The sequence below is a fragment of the Canis aureus genome, chromosome 15, assembly GCF_053574225.1.
Source record: "Canis aureus isolate CA01 chromosome 15, VMU_Caureus_v.1.0, whole genome shotgun sequence".
NCBI classification, from domain to species: domain Eukaryota; kingdom Metazoa; phylum Chordata; class Mammalia; order Carnivora; family Canidae; genus Canis; species Canis aureus.
The window spans coordinates 58,953,720-58,979,768 of record NC_135625.1 but is presented as its reverse complement, the minus strand read 5'-3'; the positions used below and the strand labels follow the sequence as shown (position 1 = coordinate 58,979,768).

The following is a 26,049-nucleotide window of genomic DNA, read 5'->3' as shown; positions in this document are numbered from 1 at the left end:
CTGAGATTGAGAATCATATGCTCTATGGACTGAGCCTGCTAGATGCCCTGGGACCTTTGTTTTCCTCTCAGCTCAGGGTGGGATAGCAAGGTGGAGAGCCTTCTGTAAGAGTTCCTAACCACAAGCAGTAAACAGTCACATTCATTTGTGGTTGAAATTCATCCTCTCTCTGAGACCCTGAAATTCTTTTTTATTTTTTTTAAGATTTTATTTATTTATTTATTCATGAGAGACAGAGAGATAGAGGCAGAGACACAGGCAGAGGGAGAAGCAGGCTCTATGCAGGGGGCCTGATGTGAGACTCGATCCCAGGACTCCAGGATCACACTCTGGGCCAAAGGCAGGTGCTAAACTGCTGAGCCACCCAGGGATCCCCCCTGAAATCCTTAAGCTAACATATAGTTTGAAGTGGTCCAGGGTTGATAATGTTCCTAGGAGCCTGGAGGAAGCAAACTCAAATACTCTTTAGAGAGACATAGCTTAAATCTAGGCCTCAAAGAATGCCCATAGCTGAAGTTACAAGTACAGAGATATATAGTAAAATATTGCCAAACATACAGAAATAAGCCACTATAAGCAAGTTAGCAGAAAACAATAACTGAAAGACTAGATCCACAGTTTGGGTCAAGATCTGACTCTGGTGCCTGGGACTTGCCTTTAGGAAATGTCCCTTGAGGCTCCCAACCCAGTTCTTGGGAAGCACATGCTAGGGTACCACCTTGGCCTCACCCCTTAGTATACATCCCCAGCTAAGATAGCTGTTCATAAACTAAAAAAAAAAAAAAAAAAAAAAAAGCTCACAAGTGAAAATAATCAGATATTTGAGGAGTAGAGTCACACCAAAAGAGACAATAACTAGAACAAACTGTACTAGATGAACCAGAATGGAATAAGACAAATCAAGAACTTAAAATAATCACAATAAAGATCCTTACTGAGATAGGAGGACAATAATAACAAACAAGAAGCTATAAAGAACTAGGGGGTCCCTGAGTGGCTCAGTGGTTTAGCACCTGCTTTCAGCCCAGGGCGTAATCCTGGAGACCCGGGATCGAGTCCCACGTTCAGCTCCGTGCTGGAGCCTGCTTCTCCCTCTGCCTGTGTCTCTGCCTCTCTCTCTCTCTCTCTCTCTCTCTCGGTCTCTCATGAATAAATAAATAATAAAAATTAAAAAAAAAAAAAAGAACCAAATGGTAATACTAGGTACTATCTATGTAATAGTGAATAAACCCAAGAGATTGGATAAAAACAAGAGTGCCTGCATAGCAGGCACCTAGGTGGCTCAGTGGTTGAGCGCCTGCCTTCAGCCCAGGGTGTGATCTTGGAGTCCTGAGATTGAATCCCACATCGGGCTTCTTGCATGGAGCCTGCTTCTTTCTCTGCATGTGTCTCTGCTTCTCTCTCTCTTTCTCTGTGTTTCTCATGAATAAATAAATAAAATCTTAAAAAAAAAAAAAAAGAATGTCTGCATAGCTGAAAAATGAGTAATAATCAAGGCCAGCTGAAAGAGTTTTCCCAGGAGGTACTGGAAAGACATGGAAAATATGAAAAAACATTTAAGAGATGATAATAATAATAATGTATATATCTGTACAATATGTGTCCCAGAAAGAGAGAAAATGGATTTAGGAAAGAAAATATTTACAGAAATCATAAGAAGTTTCAAACATTAGGGGGATCCCTGGGTGGCTCAGCAGTTTTGCGCCTGCCTTTGGCCCAGGGCATAATTCTGGAGTCCTGGGATCGAGTCCCACATCAGGCCTCCTGCATGGAGGATGCTTCTCCCTCTGCCTGTGTCTCTGCCTTTCTCTCTCTCTCTCTGTCTCTCATGAATAAATAAATAAAATCTTAAAAAAAAGAAGTTTCAAACATTAAAGTTGGAAAGGTTTCCGACAGAGCACAGAACAAAACCAAAACTTTGACACATTATTGTAAAATTTAAGAACATCAAAGACAAAAACAACATCCTAAAAGCTAGAAAGAAGGAGCAGATAGTCCACAAAAGAGTAAGAATTAGCTTGACATTAGTTTTTCTAACAAACAGTAGAGACAAAAAAGCAATCAAGTCATATTTTCTAAGTGATGAAGGAAAATAACTTAGAATATTATATCCAGCTAAACTATTATATACATTTGAGGATGCAAAAATGAGAAGTTCAGACATGCAAGGCCTTAGAAAGTTTATAACACAAAGTCTCTTTGGAAACTCTCCTTTAAGAAGTACTTTTATAGTTAATATACTTAGCCATATACTATAATTATTAGTATAATTATATTAGTATAATATACTAAGTACTTAATAGGCACATGCAAAGATACTCAACACCATGAGTCATTAGGGAAATGCAAATCAAAAGGATGAGTATCACTTTATACCTACCGCAATAGCTGTCATCAGAAAATGGAAAATAAGTTTTGGCAAGGATGTAGAGAAATTTAAGCTCTTCTACATTGCTAGTAGAAATGCAAAATGTTTCAGCTATGGTGGGAAACAGTTTTGTGGTTCCTCAAAAAGTTAAACAGAGAGTTTCCATATGAGCCAGCAGTTCCACACCTAGGTACATACCTAAGAGAAGTGAAAATATATATCCACACAAACTTTTACAGTAGTCCCCCTTATCTGCAATTCAGTTACCCATGGTCAAGCCATGGTCTGGAAGCAGATGATCTTCCTTCTGACATCATCAGAAAGTGGGTAACAGCCTAAGGCTTCATTATAATGCCTGTCATTCACCTCACTTCATCTCCTCATGTAGGCATTTTATTGTTTCATATCCTCACAAGAAGGGTGAGCCCAGGGGTGCCTGGGTAGCTCAATCTGTTGGGTGTCTACCTTCGGGTCAGGTCGTGATCTCAGGGTCCTGGGATTGAGTCCCTGATCAGGCTGCCTGTTCAGCAGGGAGCCTGCTTCTCCCTCTCCCTCTGCCCCACCGCCCCCTGCCCCACTTGTGTTTTCTCTCTCTCATAAATGAAATTTTTAAAAAAGATTTTGTTTATTCATGAAAAACACAGAGAGAGAGAGAGAGAGAGAGAGAGGCAGAGACACAGAGGGAAAAGCAGGCCCCATGCAGGGAGCCCGATGCGGGACTCAATCCCGTGTCTCCAGGATCACGCCCTGGGGTGAAGACGGCACTAAACCGCTGAGCCCCCCGGGCTGCCCTCATAAATAAAATCTTAAGAAAAAAAAAAAGGGTGAGTACAGTACAATATTTTAGAGAGAGAACACATTCATATAACTTATAGTACATTGTTACAATTGTTCTATTTTATTTTTAGCTATAATTGATAATCTCTTCTGTGCCTCATTTATAAATCAACCTTTATCATCGGTATGTATATATAGGAAAAGACACAGTATATACAGAGTTCAGTACTATGCATGGTTTTTAGGCATCCCCTGGGGGTCTTGGAACATATGCCAATTGCGTAAGGGGGGACTATGGTACAAAAATGTTCACAGCAGCATTATTTGTGCTATCCAAAATGTGCAAACAGCCTATGTCTATCAACTGATAAATGGATACATAAAAATGTGATATATGGGGCACCTGGGTGGTGGCTCAGTTGGTTAAGCATCTGCCTTCAGCTCAGGTCATGATCCCAGGGTCCTGGGATTGAGCAGGAAGCCTGCTTCTCCCTCTGCCTCTGCCGCTCTCCCAGCTTGTGCTGTCAAATAAATAAAATCTCTAAAAAAAGTGATATATTCATACAATAGAATATTATTTAGAATATAGATACCTCAGATATCAAACTTAATATTAGGGCAAAACATATCATAAAGAAAAATGGGGGACATTACATATTTGTGGATAAAATAATAGATCAAAAAGATAAAACCATAATGAACATGTATATACCCAATAAAATTCGTGGTTCCTTAAAAAACTAACAAGACTGAAGAAGATTGAATAAGACTGGCAAGACTGTAGAAGAAAAAGGGAGTGATGCATATAAACAAAACAAAATGAAAGGGGAAAACAAAGATACATCAAAGATTATTAGAAACATTATGAATACATTTCTAAGAAATTTTCTGGAGGTGTCGATCATGTTATTGGTGTATGAGGAAAGCACTTGATATAATCCAACTCATACTTATGATCAACATTCTCAGAAAATTAGGACAACTACTTAACTTCATAAAAACAATATACCAAAAATCTAGAATAAACACCACACTTAATGGAAAAAACTGAGATAAGGAACAAAAATGTCGCTTTCACCCCTACTGTTTAACATCGTATTTTTTTTAAAAGATTTTTATTTATTTATTCATGAGAGACACAGGCAGTGGGAGAAGCAGGCTCCATGCAAGGAGCCCAATGTGGGACTCCTTGCATGGGAATCCCGGATCACACCCTGAGCCAAAGGCAGGCGCTCAACCACTGAGCCACTTAGGCGTCCCTGTTTAACATCATATTAAAGGTCAAGTCTAATGTTCTAAAATAAGACACAAGTGAAAGAATTGGGATGGGAGATTATATTGTCTTTTTTTCCTTGTTTGTTTATTTGTGCTGTCTCTACACCTAGTCTGGGACTCGAACTCACAACCCTGAGATCAAGAGTCGCACGCTCTTCCGACTGAGCCAGCCAGGCACCCCTCTCATCATGATTATATGATCATCTCCATTGAAAAGTTAACAAAATAATCAGATGAGTTATTTAAATAAGAGAGTTTAGCAAAGTTGTGGAACACAAACTCAACTTTCGGAAATCAATAGCATTCCTTGATACCAGTAAATAGCATTAGAGTATATAATAGAAAATAGCAAACCATTCATAAAAGCAACAACTGTAAAGTATGCAGAAATCAATACATGAACAATACACACAATTCTTATAGAGAAAACATAAAACTATAAAGTTAATAGAAGAAAGTATAGGAGGATATCTTTGTGACTTAAGGGCAGGGAAATAACTCCTTGCAAACCCCTCAACACATACATGTAGACAAATAGAGCAATTTGACTATTAAAAAAATAAGATTTTCTGTTCAATATAAGATGTCATTGACAAAATTAAAAGAGATGTTACAGACTAAAATATCAAACACTTCTCAAACTGGTAAGAGATTATCTACAACAAAAAGATAAAATGTAATTGAATAATGAGCAGAGACGAACAAGCAACTCGCAGAAGACCATCCATAGCCTTTGTTGCAATATTAAGGAATTGGAGGCAATCTAGGTATCTAGCCCCAGAGAAACAGATATGTAAAGTGTGGTGGATATATAGAGTGGAATACTATGTGTTGATTAGCAAAACAAAGGATGTCCACATAGCAATATGGACAAATCCAAGAAAAGTGAGAAAAGTAGGAAACAGCAAGATTTATAGCCCCAGGCCATTTGCAGAAATTAAACTTGTATACACACATAATAACACTATTTTAGAAGTATACAGGCATGGCAAGGGCACATATTAAGTGGGTACTTATGAAGTATGGAGAATGGAGACGAAGGAAAGGGAAACAATTTATAATAAAGTGAGGGAGTTCTTGCACTGAGTGATGATGACCATATGCTATGAACTGAGGTACATGATTAATGCATTGCTTTGCATTTGAGGTCCAACAAAGCAAAAATAAATTACATCCAAAACACACATATAGCTTGGAGCTGCAGTGGCCATTTGGCTGAGAGCCTGACTTTATCCGAGGGCCATCTGTGAAGTCTGACATTTTGAATGTCAGTGCAGAGACAGGGTTAGATGATGATGACATTGGATCACTGGATAAAGCTTCCCTACACCAGGCTTACCACTTAACTACTCAGTTATATGAACCAAAAGATTCCCTCTAATGTTTTAACAGATTTTAGTTTTTAGAGAAGTTTCTCTTCACTTTTTTAAGCCAGCGGTTTGGTATCTCTGATCAAAGAATTCTGAGGTTTTTCCACTCCGGTACTTTAAGTATTAAAAAAAAAAGAAAAAGGAAAGATTTTAAAAAAACAACTGTTGTTTTTTATACTACGACTTTACCTCTATAGTTTGGGAAGTTAGGAGAGAGCAAGAGGAGGCATGAATTTAAGAAATGAACTTAAGAAAAAAGGCAGAAGAGAGAGAGAATAATGTAGCCACCATTAATTAGATCTTATGTGCTAGGCACTATGCTAGGTGCTTTCCACATCTAGTCTCTAATTCAACCACAATGCCCACCATTGGGTATCATCACTGTAGAAAGAAGGCCACAGGCTAAAAGGAACTAAGCATCTTGTCTAAATTAGTGCCACAGCTTCATAGTGGGGACTTGGGAACCCATCTGTCTGATGTCAGCCTGTTCTCCTTCATGCTATGCCACCTACTAGGAAAAAAGATAGTGGGGAAATGTAAAGGGACAGACACAGGGTCACAGAAGATGTAAATATACAGACAGAAAAAAACAAGGCATGTCAAGGCACACACTGATGGGGAACAGCATCGTTTTTGAGGTAAGGACATTCATGACATACCAGAGTCTACCTGCATCAGAGGGCACTGTCCTTCGCAAAAGCTCACGATCTCACCTGCAAAGTAATTCAACCTGTGGCACGCCCAGAATCAGCTTTTATTTCTAATTTTCAAAACTCTTTGGAACTGTTTCTCAAGTATTTCTCAAAGCTTTATTTGGTTAAGCAGCAGTGTCAAAGATTCCAGACACCGACTTTCGAATCTAGTATATTAGGTCATTATTATTCCCTATGCCAAAATGACCTTCTGTCTGCATGATGTGCACACCCAGGACGTTACAGTTTGTCTTGTGATAGTAATCTAAATGCTCATCAATTAAAAAAAGATACTATAGACAGTGGTGACACCACAAGTATGGAATACTATGAGCTGCCAAAAAGAACAAATCAGACCCCCATATACTGATGTGAAATAATCTCTAAGATAAGTGAAAAAAAATGCTAGGCACTGTACAGCAAGGTATGTATGCTAAATTTATGTGAAAGAGTCAGGTACACATTTATACTTATAACTGAAGAAATTGGTAGCATTGGTTACTCGGAGGAAAGAAAATAGGAACCATGGCTACAAAAGACATGCTTTGCACTCAATGTTGGCTCATGTACTTAGTACTTTTTTTTTTTCAAGTGCAAGGATAATCTTTTGCCCCTAAAAATCTTTATTTTTTTTTAATCAAGTAGGCTCCATGCCTAATGTGGGGCTTTAACTCATGACCCTGTGAGTAAGGGTTATATGCTCTACCAACTATGTATCTTTCCCTCCAAAACAGATCCACATTTGGGGTCTAGTAAATCCGAGTAGAAGTAAGTTTGTTCCTTTCCCTTCTCCCAGTGATAAGACAAGAGCATCTTTCCCATTTTCTTTCTTTCTTCACCCAAGTCCACCTGCTTGTTTCTTAAAAACAAACAAACAAAAAAACCTCTCCCATGTCATCCACGTTTGTTGAAAATACTTTTAGGTAAAAGGATAGAGAAAAAGCACTCGTACCACCACTCTTTATATTTTCAGCGTTAGGTCTTCCTATATATTTTCCTGTGCCTCTGTGTATTTCTTATAACTTAAAGAGAAGTTAATGCCTGAACATCTTGGTCATTTCTTATTTTTTAAATTTTTTATTTAATATTATTTTTCCTTACTTAACCAATCTTAACACGGCATTAGACTGTTTCAGACTGTAACATGATTGCACAGAAATCTTTGTACAATCTATTTTCCCCCTAGAAGCAACTTATAAAAGCAAAATAACTCCATCACCATTTTGTTAACTTTGCCTTAGTGCTCCATCTGTGGTTTCTATTCCATGCGCCCATGTCATGGGCAAACACTGTCCTGTCCTAAAGCTCAGGTCTGAGACAATTTCCTGCCTACGTGGACAGTGTAAAGCATACTTCCTGCTCCATGTATTTTTCTATACTCTCTTAAAAAACCCCACATTCTGGACACCTGACCTTCATTCAACTCTAGAAGATTGGTTTCATTTCTCTATCATTACTTGTTGGCTCTCTAAAGGTTATTCTGAAATCCTTAACTGCTTGAGCCAAGTATCTTCTTAGAACCTTTTCTAAAATATAGAATAGGGCTGTCTGGGTGGCTCAGTCTGTTAAGGATCTGCCTTTGTCTCAGGTCACAATCCCAGGGTCTTGGGATGGAGCCACACATGGCTCCCTGCTCAGGGGGAACCTGCTGCCCCCTCTCCCTATTCCCCCATGTTCTCCCTGTCTCTCAAAAAAATAAAAATAAAATACAGAATAAATAATAAAATAGAACTTTGATTGCTAAGAGCTAAAGCTTACTAGTGTGTATTGCTACGTGTTACTGTGCTAAGTGCTGCTTTATAGGCCTTATATAATTTGTTAATTGGAATTACATGAAAAAAAAAAAACGCTCCATGTCAAATAAGCTTGGAGAAATTATAGATTTAAAAATATCTTGCTTACAGGGGCACCTGGGTGGCTCAGCTGGTTGGGCTTCCAATTCTTGACCTCAGCTCACTCAGGTCTTGATCTCAGGGTCATGAGTTCAAGTCCTGTGTTGGGCTCCACACTGGGCAAAAAAAAAAAAAAAAAAATCTTGCTTCCAATAACACCTTTAATATATGGATACACATTTACAATATGGTGACAATGTAGTTGAGTGTAGTTGAATAACGACAGGTATCTTTAGGGGCTATTACTTCCCAAGAACATGCTTTGGCAAATCTGTCCTTAAATGCTGTTCTTTAGTAAAAGCACTTGCAGCCTATCTTCCTTCCCATGCACGAGGACCATCCCTTTTAAAAGTTCATCTTAATGAGAAAGCACCAAAAATACATGTAAGTAAAAGGGAAAATAAGCAATCATACAGCCACTCTTCATATTTTGGGGTTTTATGTCCCTTTTCACATTTTCTATGCAAATATACATATACACTTACGAAAGACAAACTTCAATTTCTTCAAGTTGCTTTCTATCTCTTTATCCTTTCCCTACTTCCTCCCTAGAGTTCTCAAGTTGAATTCTTTTTCTACTCTTTATCTTTTTTTTTTTTTTTAAGATTTATTTATTTATCCATGAGAGACACAGAGACAGAGAGGCAGAGACATAGCCAGAGGGAGAAGCAGGCTCTTTGCAGGGAGCCCGATGCAGGACTCGATCCTGGGATCATGCCCTGAGCCGAAGGCAGATGCTCAACCACTGAGCCACCCAGGCATCCCTCTACTCTTTATCTTAATACTTTTCCTGTAAGTTTTCTACACATAAGGATTTAAATGATCACCTTTTTTGGTCTTTATTTTAAACTATTTGTATAGTAATCTCTGTACCCGATGTAGGACCTGAACACACCACCCTGAGATTAAGAGTCACATGCTCTACTGACTGAGCCAGCCAGGCACCCCAAAGGATGATCACTTCTGCAGATAATTCCCATATCTACATTTCAAACTTTGGCCCTGGTAGCGCGTGCATGTGCGCACACACACACACCCTATAACCCAAAGGGAGAACCTAGTGAGCCGGCATCCTGCGTCCTGGAACTCCCAGTGTGGCTTCTACTAATCCCAGCATACACTTCACACCAGCCTAGTCTATCTCCTGCTTCCTGATTCTGCTCAGGACATTCCCTTTTCCTTCTACCTAGTCACATCCCCTATCCTGAGACCGGCTCAAGTGCCATCCAATTGACAAAGTCTTCCCAGATCTCTCCAGTCCAGTTTCTTCCCCGATATGAACTCAGAGGTCAGGAGGCAATGGACCACAACTTTGTGACAAATTTTGAACTGTTATCTTTTAACTTGTCATGAGGTTACAAAATGTTTAATACACCGAAGGTGGGGACCCTGCCCTTTACTTCTGTAATGGATAGCATCCAGCACAGTACGATACAGACAACGAATACTGAACCATTACTGAAAGAATGAGGTATCAAAACCCAAGTTGGCCAAATAATACAATGGACACAAGAATAGTATGTACATTCCTCTTTATTTAATACAACACATAACACATACAAAAGAAAAAAACACTCATGTAAAAGGTCCTGTCACAGAAGGATAGACAGGAAACATCTACACTGAATCAAATAAGGCTCCTGCTTTAAAACAGGGGTTTGCTAGCTATACCTGGAATATGAGCAAGGCTGTTGCAAAAAAAAAAAAAAAAAAGAAAGAAAGAAAGAAAAAGGAAAAAAAAAAAAAAGAAAAGAAATTCCCTGCACTGAAGGAGTATATCCATGGGGCTAATTTACTAAATTCACAGATCCATATTTAGGAATGTTTAAGCCCTCTCACATATCCAAAATTCATTGGGGTTTTATGAAATATGTGATTATTTTTTGGTTAAAAAAATTTACCTGTCCTTCTTTCTTCTTATAAAATAGTGACAAGAGCTCTCTAAAAACTAGAGACCAGCAAACCACCCAGAGTTTGGAAAGCTTTACCATTAAAGTTCAAAGGGTGTGTAGAACAGAGAATGCAAAGGCAAGATGGCGGTGGGAAGAAGAATTTAACTTCTTAGTCAACTCCTGGCAGCCCATATTCAATCAACCATGGGGAAAGACGAAATGGAAATACCCAGGCTCAGTGCAGGGCTCAGTAGCAGCAGTTTGTCCATATTCCTGCTCTGATCAGAGCCGGAAATTAAACAAGCACCAGTTCGTCTCAAAAGAGCCTTATACAAACACACACACATACATACCCACACCCATTCACATGTCATTACCACCCCCTTTTATTTAAATTTATTATTATTTTTTTACTAAAATAATACAAAAAAGGGAGACAGGTATATTTACAAAAATCCATGGCTGGTACAGTACATAATTTTTAAGACACACTAAATGCTACAATCTTTCAGGTCCTGAGATTATTACAAATATCAACTCAAAGCTGTGTTCAGGTCCAGTTTTAAAGGAGGAAAAAAAATCCCAAAATATTAAGTCACACACTTATTTAAAATACAGTATATCCCTTCAAGTTAGCAAAAACGCACCTCCCTATAAACAAATACAAGACAGTGATCAGTGCCCTTCACCTAGAGGAGCAGCAATTATTTAGGCTCCTTCCTTCAAGATTGGTTGTGGAACATGTTGGCATCTCTATCAAGTGTGGAAGCGGCTACAGTAAGAGGAAGATGTGTACCTGGAGGGAAGTTCCTCTACAGAGTGAACTTTCACTGTATAAATAAGTCCTGTTTTTCCTTCTGTTACCAAACAAAAGTCTTTCCCTTATCAAAATTCATATCACAAGTGTTGGAAATATGTGCTTACCCAGGCTAAAAATCAGAATCCTTATTCCCAATCAGTTATAGCAAATAGGTCTGCAGTCCCACAATAATTTTCAACTGCAAATAAACGTTCTTTTGTAATAAAAGAGAGAAAACACACCCCTCATTTAGTTACCTTGGTAAACTTGATTAACATATTATTTGGGGCACAAAATTCTCACCAGCCAGAAGTATCTTTTCCTTTTTTTTTTTTTTTAAGCTTGACAATGTTTAAGTGAGCAAAACACAAGGGTAAGCCCCAGATTACACACTCTTCTTAAGGACAATTTGATATTTTTGATATTTTCTATAATATAATTTTTCAATGAGAGCTAACAAAAGGACAATACAAAGCGTGAATCTTTTCTGTGGCCGGCCATAGATGGGAGGAAATTATCTGTAGGTTGGAAACCTGCCTCTACTGGTGGAAGGGCCCCTTGCTTATCAGAAAGTCTCAGATGGTATATGTAATTAATTATGTAGGCATAGCCAGGATTTAAAAAGTTGGACAAAGATGGCCAACTTTCTAACTAACCATATAAAACAGCAATAATTTCATCAGCTGAGAATAACTTCTTTGTCTTTGAGTGTCCCTAGCTAAAATCAGGGTAATCCCTGGTAGTTTTGCAGGAATGGGAAAGAAAAACTGTGCCGGTACAGGGCATGCTAACCTTGCATGCAGCACAGAATAGCCAAACCCATCACCCCCTACCACCACCACCAAAAAAAAAAAAAAAAAAAAAAAAAAAAGCACAGAAAGTATATGGCTGCAAGGACAGAAAATATAGGATAGGTACGGTCTTTCTCAAGAAACTAAAGGTAGGTTGTCACACAGAAAAACGTGCCGACTGGCTGATCTCAGTTACTACTGACACTTCAATGTGCTTAGAGGGTAGACAGGAGTTGTTCACTTCAAAAACAGAAGTATTTCCAAGTTATCTTGAGTAATAGTTATTTTTTTTTTTGTATTTCAATTAGGTGTTCATTAGTGCTCTATTATAAAATATTTTAAATTTAAGATAAAATAGAATTATATTATCATTAGCAAAACAGGAGCAAATAACGTACAGAGTTTTCTGAGGAGCATAAAACTGGTTCTAAGAATTTATATGGCCTGTGTGACGCAGATCTTTGCAAAGCAGGTTTATTCCAGAGGAAGTATGAAAATAAGCAAGGCAGAATATTATGAGAAATAAGAGCCCTTAACAAAGGTCTGTATCTCTTTTGAATAACCTTGAAAAGTATCAAGAGAAAGCCGTGAATTGTAGCAACTGCACTGTATAGTGATAAAGAAATCTAGTTTTTAATACAAGGGAGAAGAGAAAAAACAATTCTGGTCACCAGTGATGACTCCAAATCCTGGACATATAGATCCTTTTAATTATACTACTGAGGTTTCTGAAAGTATCCTTTACCTGTTTGGGAAAACAGTTCAGAAAACTGCTAGCCCACTATAAATGGCAATACGTAAGAAAGTTGAGAAGCTAAAGAATCACAATCTGAGGCAATTAAATAAAGATCACAAATAGCTACTTTTAGGCGAATAATACTTTGGGAATATCTGAGAAAAATGTAATTTACTATCAAGTTGTTCAAAGGCAGTCTGATGATAATCGTACTAGTCCCTGTCTCAGAGTCTGTGGTAGGATAGGAACAGTGTCCTGGACTCTGCCTATAGACTTCATTTCTGAAGGCAGCAGAGACCCAGGAAAGACGGCCAGAGTGAGAGAGAAAAGGAGGTGAAAATCTAACCTTTTCTCTCCAGACTCTTAACAATATGCAACCAATATCCTAGTGTAGCAACTGGCTAATGAAATGACTAACTTAAGAGCTCAAACTAGAGGTAAGAAGGAAGAAAGAAGGAATTCAACATTAAATATTCAAAGCTATTTTTAATTAGAGTCTGACCAACTGTTCAGCTCTACAAACCTGAACACTGTGCCACAGAATCTAGAGTTTTCTCAGAATTGAACACTGGGATGATCTTTTCTAAAGACTCAAAGACATTTCATGATTCTCACTACAGTTTTGCACCAATAAGAGGATCTGTACTTAAGTGTCTGAATATAAAGTTCACATTTTAGGATAGATTAACACACAAAATATCTCTGTTTTATGCTTCTGTTAATTTTCCCTAGAGGAACAAACACACATTCAACAAAACCCTTATGCCTTATTTCTTTGGGTAGAAGTCATTAAACAGCTATTACTTGAAGAATGGAAAAAGAGGGAAAATGTGGAAAATAAAGAGTATGTTTATCTGCATAGTTGATATTTAGAGGTTACTAACTAAGGCCTTGTCTGGAAAAAGCAGTAAAAAACCAAAAAGTGATTTTAAGACAAAAATGTCCTATCGCTAAGAGATTAAACGGGCCTCCACTGATTGTGGGAATTAACCCAGATGCTTTGTCTGCTTGGGCCTGGTGCTCTCAACTCACTTGAGCTGGGTAATAGTTTCTCGCCCTCTACATTCTCTTTCCTGACCCTGAATATGTGCTATAATTTAAATCTATACACTCTAACAATTGTTGCTTACTTAGCATTTAGCCCTAACTACAAACGCAGCATCCATTGTTTCCTGTTGTTGTAAGTGATAAAGGAAAATTCTAAGTATCCCGACCTAACATGCCAGGATGAGAGGTGGGATAAAATGATCTTCCTCAGAGATGGGCAAAACATGTTTCCTTCTACCCCTACCCTTCCCACCCACACCCCAGCTAAGAAATGAGTCCTGCCTCCCCCCTCCCACTTTCCTACAACCTGAGCAGTGGATGGCTCCACCTCTTTCATGGGTGGAAGAAGCCAAAGTTACACAAAGGTAGACTGGCTAACAGTATACCCAACCGACTGCGTGTAGTGCTTGCCCCTTCGGTGCAAAGCTGGATATACCTATAGTGACAGGAATAGTACACAATTTCTGATTTACAAGAATGAGAAGACACCCATTCCTTCTTCGAAAGTTAACAACTTAACTATCCATCACCAAACAAGTGATATAAGGAAATTAGATTGAGAAGATGTTAAAGTGAGGGAGATAAAACTTTCAGGATCATTTATCAACTCCAATAACCAACCATCCAAACTTTACCTAGCTGTAGCTCCACAACCTTGGCAAAAATCACACATGTATTAACATCATAAAAGGCTTAAAAAAAAACTACTTATAATTAAGAAACTTAGTGTTATTCCCCCCCAACACCTGTTAACCTGAAACTAACCATTTTAATCCCACACAAATATATTTAAATAATATGCATCTAAAGTAGAATTCCAGTGATTTTCTTTAAACTCAAAAATCATACGGTACTTTTTATACCCATCACAGGGAAATGTTTTTTAGCCTCTGTGGAAAGATGGTCATACTTTAATTATATAGGACATTTTAGAAAAACTCAAAGTATTTTTGAAATAGTAAAGTCTCTGATATCCCTGGGAGGTAGGTGAATATTATTATACCCAATTTTCTAATGGGTAATCTGAGGCACGAAGGTTAAATGATATTCCCCCTGTTAAACAGAGTATTTCCAGAGTAACATGTCTGAATTGAGGCTGCCTGATAAGTGCTTGGCTATCAGGTAACACCACCAGGAGCCGCTGCTTTCTTGTTAGCCACCTGTCTCCTCTTCCCAATTGAAAGGTCTTTAAAAGGGGGCACTTATTAGACATATTTGTACTGGGCTTTCAGGATTGGTTCAACTTAGTCTCCCTTAATATGCAGATCTGTTTCCAACAAGAAACAGATGAATCTTAAGATACTGAAGATGATGCCATTCTGCTCAAGGGAGAAATGTAAACAGCCATAAAATCAGATTAAGCCAAATGTAATTATCTGGCAAATGAAAAGAAAACTGAAGATCTCAAGAATACTATAGGTTATATGAGTGTTTACATGAGTATCTGAAGTCTTTCTAAGTTTATTAACCTTTTCACAGATATGCAGCTGTATGAATTCTTCAAAACTTATTTTCCAGAAGAAAATATGATGCATGTTTAATGTTGACAAAGTTGCTAACTTCCTTCAAAACCTATTCAGATACGAAACCGAGCTTCAAACTCTAGCTCCCTGACATCCTTAGCCTTGCCCGCCACAGTACGCCTTATCAATGGGACCCTCAAAAGACTCTTGTTATTCCAATGCTTTCTCCAGTATTACCCATGCCAAGTGTGAAGGGCACAGAGCAGTGGGTTATATCCAGGAATAGCCAATGAGTCCACTAAATTTATTTTACTTAAAATAAATGACTTATTATATTTATGTATTTTTGTTAACTTCAACAAACAGATATTCAAGGGGGAAGATAGCATCTTGTGTAAAGACAATTTCCCAATCTACCCATTTCAATTGACTAAAAGCAATGGAATAAACAAGCCAGAAGTTTTGCAAACACTGACAGGGATGTGTCTGAAAAGGATGCAATGGTACAGCAGCTACTAGTTATTTATATATATATATATATTACATATATATACACATATATATGTATGTATCTTACACATATATCCTTATACATATAAAGAAAAGGAAGAGTATTACAGCATGACATGACGTTGGCAAGTTTGAGATTCTTCCTCCTGAATCTCCTGACTTATTAGCCTGTACTTTAGGATATCTGAGAACACTTTCAAGAGGGGGGAAAAAGAAAGAAAAAAAAAGGCACTTAACAAAGACAAAGGCCTGAATTGAGCATGTTTTAGAGGAGTAATATAAGCATTTTACCAGAGCTAAGAAATGATTTACAGAGAGTTAAACTTTTCCCCTTCAATTTTATAAAATAAAATTGCATAACATGTTTGTCATCATTTACCCACGACTGGATTTTTCTTCTGCTTCATTATTACAAAAGCAAAAAACAAAACAAAACCATCATACATGCACAATAGAAAGTAAAAGTGCCCCTTTTGAGAACATATGGTTAGCAGAATCTATAATGCTGAAGCACAAGGGAAAGTTCTCAAGTTTGGCCTGATTATAGATTTTTCTCATTCTGCTATTTCTAATTTAAAACAAAGAGAAACAAAACGTCAACAACAACAACAACAAAAAAAAAAGCCAACACAAATTCAAAACCTACGTGATAATAAAAAGAATACAGGGACCAGTGTGCTTTTATGGTACACTCCTAAAATAAAGTATCCTAAGTCTATACATGGATGGGTCAAGTTATATGACAAAACCTCCTAGAGATAAAGAACTGTAAATCAGATTATAATCGACCAATACAGGCAAAGTTCATTGTACAAGTGTAGCAGCAAGTATGATAGACAACTGGAGTTCTAGGAGACGGTCCCAAGGGACAGAGAGTTCTCACAATCAATGGCAGTTTGAATAACAGTAGAGTTTCCATCTCAGAAACTGTCGTGAACCAAGTAGAGGCGGGAAGGGGTGTGGTAAGGGCAACCGGAGAAGAAAGACTAGAAGGGCCTGCCCTTTCCAAACCTGGGTAGTAAACAATTTAGATCTGCTTTGGGGGAGAAAAAAAAAAAAAAAAAAAAAAAAAGATCCTGGGTTAAAAATCTTTTCCAGTAAGTTGTTTTCAGACAGGTGTCAAACCCACAGTATCCAAACATGTATCTGCCCGGTTTTTTCCTCCTACCTCAGTGATGCAATAAACCCTATTCAACTTCTGTGATATTAAAAAATATATATAATTTGGGCTAACACCATCCATCAAAGGGGTGGTAGGCATAAAAGAATGTAGGAACACAATCCTCTGATTTCCTCAGAGTAACTTCACTTCCTTTTCCCAGTTTTCTTCAGGTTATTTTTAAACCATAATTTCTTTTACCCTCTGATCTCAGAAGCAGATGAGAAAGAATTACAATTGAGTTATAGTGGAATTATTGCTTGCATTGATTTTGGAGGCTCTGAATGAGCTTGACACTTTGCTCCCAAACAGTCTCCAACTGAGGCTCAGCACTGCTGTCTCTGAAGACAACTCTGCTGACCGTTATTGCTTGTGAATACTGAGGATTAACTTGTATGTACAGTAACAGCTTATACATCACTGAAGGCAATTTAAATACAAGACAATTGAAAACAAACAGCTTAATTTTCCTGAATCAAGAATCCCGCTGAGTGGGACATAATTAAGTGTGCTGATTATTTTTGCATTGGGATGTTGCTAATGCTCTTCAGAAATACACATTGCTCTATATCCTTTCCAATTACTCACCATTTTAAAAAATAACATAATTTGACTTTTTAAGTGCAAAAATACAGTATGAGTCACAAGTCTCTGTGCTAAAAAATAACCAATTTATATGTTTGTATTTAGTAAGAAAAACTGTAAAGACAGGTGCCCATAAAGTATGGACACCATTTTCAATGTTATGATCTAGAAAAGAAATAGTTCTGTATTTACATGTAGGAGCTCTCTGATCATACTTATCTATTAAGAAATATAAGGATGCTTGTTTCATTTGTACAACATAAAAGCGTAGTCTTGATCGAAACGGATGTAAGTTAGTGAAAATGTGGTATAGGGCTAAGGGAGGGATATGGCGTCCTCACGGAATCAAGACAGAAGAGAAGAGAATATCATCTCCATTTATATGGACTTCTCTGACCAAGGGCCTTCAGATATTTTTACTAGTTAGTTATAAAATAATACTTGGGGGAAGAATTGATAATCCTGTTCTTCTCTAATGGAGACAAAAGAATCATTAGGAATCTTTATGTGGCATGATTCAGAACTGATGGACTTAAGAAATTGAAATTATTCCCTGACTTAAACTAGTAATGGATTTGTATACAGGAATAAATCTGTGTATACCTGCAAACAGATGAATGCATGCACAACTATTAGCAGGAAGAGAGATTAACACGCACTCTGACTCATGGTGTGGGAAGTGACACCAAGGCTAGCTTCCCAAAGGAAAACTCCTGTATAGTATTAGCAAAGATGACTTTCTCCAATTTAGGTAAAAGCAACAGGAATACTACATTAGAGTAACTCAAGAATTGGTAAGTTTCCCTAATTAAATAAACCAAATAACCTTTAATCAAACATATTCAAGTCAAATCTCTCGGGAACATCCCAATATCCTTCCAAAATATCTACTGGGGTTGACACAACATTCTTCTTTGTTTTACTGCTAAACTAAATTCTTAGAGGCAAGTAATTACATCGATTCTTCTGAAATAATCCTTTCCCCTTACTGTAACAAGTTCTTGGAACTAAAGTTTTCAGTTAGTTATTAACTTTTTGCTATGAAGCAAGCCAATGTGACTTTGAAGTCAAAATACAAGTGATACAAATCTGAACAGATCTGTGGTAACTTATTCAGTCCTAATGGCTATTTGGGACTTTTGCTTATAAAAGGAAAAAAGGGCCACTTATTTAATATACTTATTTGAATAAATTTATAAACTTGTAAGGAAAACATGTGATCTTGCTACTACCAATCTGACACTGTTTTCTAGGTTATTTTTTTGTTATAAATGGATCAAGCTTACACCAATCTTGGGTACAGTTTGAAAACATTCAGAAGCCTAAATAGGGAGAAAAAAAAAGAGAGATTGACAGAGACAAGATAAATGATGAGGCAAAACAAAAACAAATCAAATGTATCCAAAAAAACCCATAAATTTCTCCCTTAACATCCTTTGTTGAAGATGTATTTGCATAAGGAAGCTATAATAATAACTAAGCAGTCTTATTATCTGCAGGTTTACTCACATATCAATATTCTCAGTAAATATTAATAAAGCTTTAAGATCCCAAATGCTCCAAATCAAATTCACTACACTGGATACAGGGAGTAAAAATACATTGTGATTGTTATAAAAAATAATCCCTTGTACACATAATGATCCTAATGTAATTCCTCCCTTTAAAATACTATCTTAAAAATTCCAAAAATATATATATGCCATTTAAATGACCAATGTAGAAGCATGTGCAGTACACACTTATACCTGTCTATATCAGTAATTAAGAATCACCTGAAGTACCACTAGCTAAAAGACCAGGAGAAGTTGTGAACCAAGGGGAAGCTGGGGAAATTTACAGTTCAGAGTGGTAGGCCTGCAAGGGCTAAGAGCACCAAAGTTGCAGCCCTACGTCAAAGATCCCCACTTCTGAAGAGAAAAATGTGAACACAGCCACATTTAACATCAAGAATGGAAATAAGAATTAACCAATCAATACCAGATGCACAAATCACCTGAAGAAGAGTTAGGTACCTGCTTCTGAATGGAAGATGAAATGGACCCTTTTACAAAAAGGGGACATCGAAGTTTCATCTGTTAAGAGCAACAGGCTCAATTTCTTGACTTTTAAAAATCTCGATGATTTAATAATATATATCACTGTGCTAAAATAACTTTCCTGAAGCATCTTTAGTCCACTGATTTACATGGGAAATTGCTACACACTGGAGAAGATTCAAGTTTGTTCAGGACTTGTGAGGGTACAATATTTACTCAGCTACTGTCTGTATCAGACACAGGGTCATTAATTTTTTTGTGTGGCAAATTTGCTGCATAGTCCACTCAAATAGACATGATTGTTACTCCTGACAAACTGGCCTAATTCCAGATATATTGCCTTTTATTATGCAATTATGTCTACAAGTGTTCAAATCCAACCCCCAGGATGGATGGAATATACCCAAATCCTCAGATTCCTTCTTCCTTCCCCGGGGAAAAATCAAATTTGTACTTCTGTGGGTTTGACAACTGAGTCTCTTTCAAGTCAGTTTATATGGTAACTTGTCTTTCTTTAGAGGAGACCAAAGGTCACTAACTTTGCACAAAAGCATTTCTTCCTCCTGCATCTGGCTTTACTCAAGTCATGTTTTCTTTCCTTTTTTCCTCCTCACCACAGTGCTTGGGACGAGAGAATGTAAACATCGACAGAACAGCAGCCCTATGACCACATGAGGACTTTCCCATCAGGTAGATTCCATCAGCCAGCTGAGTGTCTCATCTCCATCGCTTGCTGGGAAGTCACTGAGATTTCCGTGGTAATTTAGTGTCCCCTTTACTTTGGCCTCCATCTGAGAAGAGAGATGTTTAATTGGCATGGGTTAGCATGTTACAAAAAAAAAAAATAGATTAAAATAAGGAGAACAATTAACTCTTAATTTCCATGTGAATGACATTACTAAAAAGACAACCTGTAATATCTTACATGGTATAGCACATTATAGAAGCTAAGAAACCTAAGGAGATAAATGAACTCAACAAAAATGATCCTTTTATCTCAAGTGATTATGATTCAATTGGTTTTCAGTTGAAATACTATTTTTTTTTTAAAGATTTTATTTATTTATTCATGAAAGACACACGGAGACAGAGAGGCAGAGACACAAGCAAAAGGAGAAGCAGGCTCCATGCAGGGAGCCCAATGTGGGACTCGATCCCAGGGCCTCAGGATCACACTCTGGGCCAAAGGCAGGCACCAAACCACTGGGCCACCAGGGCTGCCCCCTACCATATCTTTTGATTCCTTTAGAAGACAAGGTCAATTTCATTTTCTTGCAAGTGAAATTAAATTTCTTGCCATGACACAGCATTTGATAGTTAATTCTCAATTATTTATGTAAATGAATGGGACATACTAGTAAGTGAAAAATCCAGCTGAGACTTTGTTTTGGTCCTAACCTGGCAAAAGTTGTGATAGGAAAAGTCTGCTACTGGAAACAATGGCTTCTAGGTTTACACATGGCTTTTTAACTTTTGTTGGGAAAATGTTGATTATTCTATTTAAACTGGGCAAGAGTAGGACCCAGTGACCTTGAGAGCTAACAAAATGTAGAGGAAGTTTAATAGGTTATTGCCTAATTAGCAAGGAAAATGAGCCTTAATCTCCTGGGCCTGAGAGAAAAAGTCAGGGGAGGAATGAATGGTAGAGACACACAAGTGAAAGTATCAAATTACGGTACTAGAAGATCAATCCTATGGCTGGAAAGGACCATGTCACACTGCTAGGCTCATTTATGTGATATCTAAATTACTCCAGTAAAACCTGAAAAAACAAAAAACAAAAAACCAAACTGGCTCTAGTGAAGAAAAGATAGATCAGTGAAACAGGATTGTTTCAAAAGCTGTATAAATAGAACACTATTAAAATAACTCTGGGACCAAAAACAAACAAACAAACAAACAAAAAAACCTCTGGTGACAACATCTGAGGAATTGGTTTTTCCATTTACAAGGAGACATTATGTACTTGTGTTTGTAGAGACAATTATTTGACCTGAGGTATGGCTAAATTCTCTCATAAAATGTCTAGGACTGTGCTCAAAGAGGCAGGGGTAAATTAGCAAAATAAAATACTCCTATTAACTGGACTATGATTCTTTAGACAGAGATTTGGCCCAAGGGCCAAATGTGGCCCACTATCTGGTACAAGTTTTATTGGTACCCAGCTACACTTATGTTAACATTATTTGTCTATGTTTTTGCACTACAGTGGCAGGGTCGAGTAGCTGTGATAGAGACTAACACATAAGCTGAAAATACTTACTATTTAGGCCTTTATAGAAATTTATATTTTACGTAAAGTGACTATATAAAAGTTACATTCAGTCTTTGGAGGGCTGAGTTTGGGGCAGCTTACCACTTAGGTTTTTTAACAGGATTAATTATATAACCTGCTGCCTTGTGATTGCCACATAGCTCCCATTTCTAAATGTGGTCAACTGTAAACTTGTTCAAGATCATTTTTTTTTTTAAAGATTTTATTTATTCATGAGAGAGACAGAGAGAGGGAGAGAGAGAGAGAGAGGCAGAGACACAGACAGGGGGAGAAGCAGGCTCCATGCAGGGAGCCCGACATGGGACTTGATCCTGGGAATCCAGGATCATGCCCCGGGCCAAAGGCAGGAGCCAAACCGCTGAGCCACCCAGGCATCCCTCAAGATTATTTTAAATGCAGGGACCGAGAAGAATAGCAAAGCCCCATCCAACCACTAAAGTTCAGAGAACAGCTTAACAGTTTTCTGTCCAAAAGATCCTGACAATGGTCTTCAAGAATAGTATGGACAGCCTACCGAGGTCAAGTGCTGATGGAAGCAAGAACCTGGATGCCAATACATGATGTGCAGTGTCCACTATCTAATTTCAGATTTCAGGGTGATCTAGTTGGCCTGCAAGTATCTCATGCATACAGTTTGGATCATATAGACTGAATCACTCCTAAAAAGGCAGAAGAGTGTAATGGTTAAGAATACAGCCTACAGGGAACGCCTGGGTGGCTCAGTGGTTGAGTGTCTGCCTTTGGCCCAGGGCGTGGTCCTGGGGTTCTGTGATCAAGTCCTGCGTTGGGCTTCCCGTGGGGAGCCTGCTTCTCCCTCTGCCTGTGTCTCTGTCTGTCTCGCTGTATCTCTCACGGATAAATAAATAAAATCTTAAAAAAAAAAAAAAAGAATACAGCCTACCAAGTCAGACTTCCGAGATTTGGATCTCAGCTCACTTTCTAGGATTATCATCTTGAGCAAGTTGCTTATCTCAAAATTCAGTTTCCTGATCTATAAAAATGGGGATCATCATTAGCTCACTTACAGGCCTATTGTAAGGACTGAATTAGCTAATACATATAAGTAGTCACAAAACTATCTGGCATTTAGTAAACCTGCAATACATGTGAACCATTACATTGGGATTTCTGTATACTGTTTTATGAAATCCTCTTGTCATCATTTCAATATAACAAATACATGTTTTCAGAAAGGCTTTTTTTCGCATGTAACAAAAGATCTCATTTACTTATTTCCTTTTTCTTATAAGGAATTTGTTGCTAATGAAGATTCAGTCATACGAAAATGTTTTTTCCAACCTTTGTCATCCCTTTCACTTTTCAGAAAAGACTTATAATCCAATCTATAAATCTACATAAATATTAAAAGATGAAAACATAGGTGGCTTTCTTACCATTGAATGTTTGCTGTAAGTGTGTAGGCAGAGGTGAGTGGGAAAGTGTTGCTGCATGCTGAACTCCTGGCTGTAAACCCTTTAGTAAATCTGAGAGAAAAAAAGACTTGTCAGTAATCTTCTTCAACCTAGGATTTAAGCTCTCTTAGATCAAAAATAAAATAGTTTAATTTATCTAATATAAGTACAGCCCCTGATTTCAAAGTCCTTCTTAAACTGGAGCACATACATTAAAAAATTTCTCTATAAAAATGGATGTGTATGCAAATAAACCAGCAAATCTGACTTCCTTATTATTAATTTCATTGATAGAAATGTAGTATAGTTCATTTAAGAATTACAGATAAAAACTGATTCTAAAATGACTTACTATATTTAAATGAAATAAACTATTTCTTAAAAAAATTTTTTTCTGTAACCTTCCCTGGCTCCAAATGGACGTCTCTCAAAGAGTATAAACTCACGAGGTTTCCTGTTCTGTCAAACTAGGTAGCTAAATAGCTGGGAGAGCCGTACTTACTCTGAGTTAGGCTATGGTGGAAAGCGGCTGAGGTAGATCCCGAGGTGGTTGTCACTCCAGCTGTGTCCGTTCCAAAGCCAAGTAGCTCCAAGGGAAACTGGAAGGGCATGGTCACTGGAACAAGGCCACCCAGCATCCCAAAAGGAGTCACATTTTGATTTGTTACAGACAAAGGTGATGTCATGAGAGTCAGAGGTGAGGCATTAGCCAATAATGATGCTCCTGCTGTGGACTGCAGAAACCAGGGGTCAAAATACATAAGAAATCAAATCTTTAACCTGAATTGATTTATTTTATTTAATATTCTCATGGGTGCAAGACTGTGTCCAATATCCACTTTAACAGAAATGTTATGAGACAGAAAATGAAGACTGAGGTGAAAATGTATTTCTAAGGGCTATATTGGTTTTGGAAATAATTCTCTACTCGGCTCTTCATCACCACGTTAAACTCCTTAACTTAATTTGATGCCTATATTAACACTTATTCACTCTTTCCTCACCTCAGAATTCCACTTTTCCACTTTTGCTCCTGGCCTCTCTGAGCTACTGGTCATTAATTCCATGTGATTTCAATTTGGTCTTTGAAAATGCTTGGTAATTTCATTGCTTTATCATCTTTCCTGACACAATCCCTGTGGTCATTGTTCCAGACTAGGACCCTCTCAGAGCTCGTAATACAGTATCCTCTGCTTCCATCAGAACGTCTTAAGGAACTGAAGCCTTCCTGAATGGTCGGTCTTCCTCTTCCATCATTAGCCTCACCTGCCTCTTCTCCAAAACTAACCATCTTACCTATGCCATGAATCCCACCTATGCCGAACTTTCTGGTCCAAATATCCAGTATTACACTTTTTTCCAAGTTTCCTCTTTTCCTCTGCCTTGTCATATACAGAGATCTCATCTTTTTTTTTTTTTTCTTACAACTACAGGTATTAAAAACAACAACAACAACTACTACTACAGGTATTCCTGGCTCTTCCTCAACTCCTAGAAACAACCTTATTTGTATTCGTTTGTTAATCAAATTTACTAAATGATACCCCTCATTTCCCCATTATCTAATTTCTCCTTAACCTCTGAAAGCTGGTTTCCATTTTCATTACTTTTCTGAACTTGTTAAGACTCCTTAAGGCAAAAAGTGTTTTAACACTTTTAGTGTTAAAAATGTTTTAACTATCTGGGCTTTGATGCCCTGTGTATGAAAAATATATTTAAATCAGAAATATGCTAACATTAATTAGCTTTCTCTGAGAAATTACTTACACTTCATTAAGCTAATTTAATCCTTTGAAGAATTTTCTATTCAGCAATAATCTTTTCCCATTTTGCCTTTTTTTTCCATTTTGACTTTCTCTACACGTACTTATCAACAAATGTTACAATAAAATTGTCTTAGTATCAGATATCACCTATGATATTTTCTGCAACTGTGAATTTTCTTTTGTAGTCTTTACCAATTCTAAGTTTCCCTGGCCAAAAATTTTACATTTCTAAATTTAGTAAATAAAACTGAATTCTTTGAGTATTTTTTAGTAACCAATGTTAACTATCATCAGGTTTCTTGTGTGTGCTCACTCCTCTTCTAGTAGTACACATTATTAATAAAGGGGCTGATAATTTTATTTCTTAGTTAATATATGAGAAAAATGTTAATTGATCTCATATATGCCACAGTACATACATTTATACATATAAGAGTCCATCCCACTGTTAAACAAAAAAGGGAAGACTGTCCTTCAGAAGGCTTCCAATTTGGTTTTCCACTCTTTCTCCAAAAGCCTTCCCTTTCCTTATCTCCTTTGTAGCTTTCAAATTTATATCCCCATCTCAGTTTCAATCCTGTAAATCCAAAAGCTCAGGGAGGAATGTCACTTGGATATGGAACACTCATCAACAACTGAACTCATCAGCTCCTGCGATCATGTGACCCCCACCTTATATGTCCACTGCTATCATTAATAGTCTCATTCTTTCCCAACACCTGGGCTTGAAACCTTAGTTTTAGGCATCATTTAAACACACACACACACACACACACACACACACACACACACAAACCAAACAGATGAACTCACTGTCAACACGCCCATTGTTTTTTTTTTTTTTTTCCATTCTTTTTTTTTTTAATCCACTTTCTCTAACACTTAAATACAAATCTTCATCACCTTATGCTTGGATTTGGCTACTTATTTTCTAATCTTTCCCTTACTGGGTCAACCACGATATAAAAAATGGATACACTGGAAAGAATTACTAAGTTAGAAATAAGGATATTTTGAAGCAATTTGGATAGAAGAGATCCTACATCGATTTAAGAATTAAAAAGTTTTCTTTTGATCACAATTCTCTTGTAACCTCAGGATAATATGGGGCACAACTCCAAAACCATGTGCCCCAAGTGGAGCCCCCTAGAGAGGAACATTAAATACTGCTAATAAGAAGAACTCAAGCTTTTCTGGAGGA

General features: G+C 37.5%; 1 protein-coding gene and 1 long non-coding RNA gene across 6 annotated transcripts in view; one reads left to right on the top strand and one right to left on the bottom strand.

The window, feature by feature from the left end:
* LOC144284928 (uncharacterized) overlaps positions 1-25,049 on the top strand; it is a 33,304-nt gene extending 8,255 nt beyond the window's left edge. The window contains exons 3-4 of the long non-coding RNA XR_013353320.1: positions 15,119-15,276; positions 20,015-25,049. This is a non-coding gene — a long non-coding RNA (uncharacterized LOC144284928). The remainder of the gene's footprint in view (positions 1-15,118; positions 15,277-20,014) is intronic.
* Positions 1-26,049, bottom strand: part of UBN2 (ubinuclein 2) — an 87,296-nt gene that overhangs the window by 3,174 nt on the left and 58,073 nt on the right. For 4 of the 5 annotated variants that reach the window (XM_077850101.1, XM_077850098.1, XM_077850096.1 and 1 more), the window contains 3 exons: positions 23,585-23,816; positions 23,065-23,154; positions 9,890-20,186 (listed from right to left, as the gene is read on the bottom strand). The exons of the other annotated variant lie outside the window; for it this stretch is intronic. In XM_077850101.1, coding sequence (XP_077706227.1) covers positions 20,137-20,186; positions 23,065-23,154; positions 23,585-23,816 — 372 coding nt within the window. In that variant the 3' untranslated portion in view covers positions 9,890-20,136. Of the gene's footprint in view, positions 1-9,889; positions 20,187-23,064; positions 23,155-23,584; positions 23,817-26,049 lie in introns of those variants that run through there. 5 annotated transcript variants of the gene reach the window in all.